At 61.0% G+C, this 3,895-nt stretch overlaps 1 protein-coding gene across 1 annotated transcript in view; it reads right to left on the bottom strand.

Moving 5' to 3' along the window:
* The window catches only part of RNF157 (ring finger protein 157), a 15,729-nt gene that overhangs the window by 3,596 nt on the left and 8,238 nt on the right, over nucleotides 1-3,895 (bottom strand). The window contains 8 exon segments of the mRNA XM_010008371.1: nucleotides 1,501-1,549; nucleotides 1,918-1,983; nucleotides 2,129-2,325; nucleotides 2,626-2,737; nucleotides 2,940-3,048; nucleotides 3,127-3,365; nucleotides 3,509-3,522; nucleotides 3,640-3,774. Coding sequence (XP_010006673.1) covers nucleotides 1,501-1,549; nucleotides 1,918-1,983; nucleotides 2,129-2,325; nucleotides 2,626-2,737; nucleotides 2,940-3,048; nucleotides 3,127-3,365; nucleotides 3,509-3,522; nucleotides 3,640-3,774 — 921 coding nt within the window.

The raw sequence follows: 3,895 nt of genomic DNA on the forward strand, positions 1-3,895 counted from the left end.
ACCGAGGAACGCGCCTGTCCGCGGGCCTGGAAGGGAGTTAAGGCAGTTAACGCCGCGGGGGGTGGGGGGGGTTGCCCTTGCCTTTTTAGCCATGGGATTGCTGCATCTTCTCCTCCCTTCCCCACCCTCTTTCCAAAGAAAAACAGATTGAAAAAACCATGGTGGGTCTAAGGTGGGAGGGGGTGCAGAGCGGACAATAACGCCGGGGCAGCGGAACAGCGACGATGCAGCCACGGGGCACCCGGCACACGTCAACCTGTTCACCCTCACCAACCTGCCCAGGGTTCAAACCAAACCTTCCTGTGCGTGGCAGGGTCCCCGGTTGGTAGAGCCGGGCCGCGGTGGCACCTGCCACCTCTTGTCACCTCTCTCTGGCACCATCGGCGCGTGCGCGGGGATGGCGGGAGGAGGCAGCGACTGGATGATGGGGCAGAAGAAGCTGTAGCCAAGCTTTGCAGGGGTGGTGGGGGGGAGGTGGAGGCTTTTGGGGCTGAGGGAGGTAACTCTGCTTCTTAGCATCACCTGCACGAGAGATCAGCCCCCCAGGTTCTTACCTGCATCCATCAGATGCAGGTGCCTAAACCTCGGGAGGGATGTTCCCAGATATGCCAGTAGCCCTGCTGAGAATGGGCACAGGACTGTGCCCTAAGGAGAAAGGCTGTCCTGCTCCTGGAGTTGTTCAGATGCCCATGGATGTCCATCACAGCCCCTGGTTGCTCCCCACTTGTCACGTTTAAATCTCCACGTCATCAAGAGTCTCCCCACAGGGAAAAGACCACGTTTTGGGGGCGTTCCCACTTTCCAGCTTGGCTCTGTGTCCAGGTTGGATGTGGGAACAGTTTTGGCCTATTTTTTGCTAACCAGAGCCTTGCAGACATGGGAGGGGGCGCACTGGGGGCCTCCCTTTTTCCCAAAAGAAATCCAAGGTTGCTGGTGACTGATGACACAGGGGTGACCATGTCTTTCCTTGGCTTTTGGACTGTAAGGAAGGAGCCCTCAGGGTGAGTGTTGACTTGCGAAAATACATTGAGGCCAAGAAAAATTAGGAAAGCATCCCAAAGGGAACAGTTCTGCAGCCCCTTCCTACAAGAACCTGCCCAGACAGGGTTCCCTAAGGGGTAGACTTTGAGAGATGCAAGGAAGGACCTTCTTGGAGAAGGGGGGAAAACACAGAGAAGCCTCTTTCCCAGCTGGCCCATCGGAAACGCCATCAGATCCCACGTGCTGGTTGTCCCCTGCTCCACACCCCGCACTGCACTCTTTGGGGTCCCTGTGGCCAGCTGGCTTCCTCCCCTACTGGTATTCAACCCACCCGTGGGTGGCCCTGCTGTGACAGATGCTTTCCCAGCCCTGGAGCCCACGGAGTCACCCAGGGTTCTCCCCGACAGCAGCTGGCAGGCAGGGGAGCTGGGGACAGCACGGCACCTGCTGCACGCTCGGCTGCCCACTGGTGACAGGGAACCAAAAGTGAGGGGACAACAAAGACCCGGGGCCTTTTACCATCTTCCTGGGTGGGAGAGGCGTCCTCGTCCTCCAGCACGTCGTTTCCCTGTGGCACAGGGGAGAGGCAGTGAGTGTTAGCAGCCCCGTAGCACCCCAGCACCCTGTGGGGGCCATCCCCACCTCCCTCTGGGTTGAATATCCCTTTCCCCCAGGGTTTCCATGGGCTGAGAAGATGATCCTGAATAGAAGACAACCCCACTGCCCAATCCATCCACCCATCCTTCCATCCACCCATCCTTCCATCCACCCATCCTTCCATCCACCCATCCATCCCCAGGGCAGCCCCGCAGGAACATGGATGTGTGGGCAGCCCCTTCCCAGCCCAGCCCCGGGGGAAGGTGGTGCCAGGGTCCCCACCCAGGGGCACAGCTGGGGTCCCCTCACGGTGCCAGCACAGCTCCCGGGCACGGTTACCTCGGCGTCACGCTCCTCGGCTGAGATGCTGACAAAGTTTAGATCCGGGGACTCCACAGGGGTTGACTGTGGAAAGAAGATGGGAAAGATGGAAGGAACAACAACAACAACAGGGCTGGTGCTGGTGGGTTTGGAGAAGTACCATCCCGCAGGGAAGCTGTTGAACCTGGGGGTGATGGGCACCATCAGCTGTGTCCCCCCCAGCCCCTACCTCTCCATCAGAGGCTGTGGCACTGGCGGCCGTGGGTGAGGGGACCATGTCCCCTTCCTCCTCTTCTTCCTCCTCAGTGCCTGGAGCAACGTAGGAGCCAGACATGGAGGACACGGTGTCAGTGCTGAGCTGGGAGTGCTGGCTCTGGGAGGAGGCCATGGACATGACAGACTGGGCCAGGCTGCTGCTGACAGGCTCTGGGGGAGAGCAGGGGCTGAGTGAGGCTGCTGGACCCCCCAAGTCACAGCACAGAACCATCTAATTGGAAAGAGGGTTAACGAGGAGGAGTGGGGTGCCATGGAGGGGGGATGGGTGGGAAGCTGGAAGCAGCTTTTGGGTACCCAGGGCTTACAGGCCCCCACGGTCTATGGGGTGGTGAAGCAGGGGTGATCATTGTCCCCATGTCCCCACCTTCAGGTCTGTGGGTGATGAAGCAGAGGTGACACCCCAAGGACTTCATGCAATGTCCCCACCAGCCCCTGCCAGCCGTGCTGTACCTTCTGGGGATGAGATGGTGGAGGAGAGGGGGGTCCCGGTGCACGAGGACTGGTCGATGGCTCCTGATGATGACAGGGTGAGGTTTTCACTCTCCGGCGTCGCACCACATTCCTGGAAGGAGAGCCCGTGGGGGGGACAGGAGGGAGGATATTCAGCAGGGCTGGATCCACCTACCCCAGGCATCCTCACGGATGGAAGAAGAGCCAGGAGGGGCAAACCCCAGCCAGACCCTCTGGTTCCAAGCCTCCCCCTCAAGAACCTGCCACCCCCCAGCGCCTCAGCCCATCAGCAGCACGTTTTGGAAGGTGCTGACCTCCTGGTGCCGGGCAGGGGATCTCCTCCTGGACACCCTCAGCTCTGACTCCGTGCACGACTTCTCATCCTCCTCTTCGGGCAGGATGGAGGAGTTCTGCGAGACAGACCTGCCCAGAAGGGACACATCAGGGGGCTTTGCCCCCTGCCCGCAGCCCCCAGACTCCCACGCCCACCCCGGTACTCACTTGGAGATGCTCTTCTTCAGCCTGAGCCCCGGGGGGCCGCAGTCCGGGAGCCGCTCGAGGGGCGAGAGGGCCCGCAGGGGGGGCAGGGGCCCCTCGCTGCCGTAGGAGGGCAGGGTCCCCACCCCCGGGGGGTCCCCCAGAGCACGCAGTGGCAGGGCAGCCGGTGAGGGTGTCAGGGGCCCATTGAGGGCCTCCAGCAGTGACACCACCTCGTAGCCTGGAGGAACGTGCTCTGAGGACTGGGGAGAGAAGGGAGAAGGGGTGAGGGTCCCTCCCGGGCTGTTTCACTGCTTCCCCTCACCCCGCTCCCCAAGGAATCAGGCTGCACCAGGGAGAAGCTGAAACCCAGAGAACGGACAAACTCCTCGCACAAATGCACAGCCCCAATGCCACAGCCTTTCCACCCAACCAAAAGCCCTGTTTGGGGTTTTTTTTTTACAAGATCAGTTTGCATTCAGTAAAGAAACCCTGGGCCTGGGAAGCAGGTCCATCCCCAAAGCTCCCCAGCCTGGCCTCAGGTGTCCCAGGCACTGACCGAGGGCTCCTCGGAGTCGGAGGCCTGCGAGGCGATGATGGGGTTGAAGCTGGTGGGGGAGAGGGGACCCAGCTTTTTCCTCATGGCTCGGATTTGCAGCAAGGCTCGGAAAGCTGCAGCTGCAGGGATGAAGGGTGGGGTGAGAAAATGGGTGCTGGAAGGTTACACATCCCCCCCCCCCAAACACACACCCACCCCCAAACACACCCACCCCCCACCCAACAACCAACCCGC

Source organism: Chaetura pelagica, unplaced genomic scaffold (assembly GCF_000747805.2).
Source record: "Chaetura pelagica isolate M959 unplaced genomic scaffold, ChaPel_1.0 scaffold1352, whole genome shotgun sequence".
In the NCBI taxonomy this organism is placed as follows: Eukaryota; Metazoa; Chordata; class Aves; order Apodiformes; family Apodidae; genus Chaetura; species Chaetura pelagica.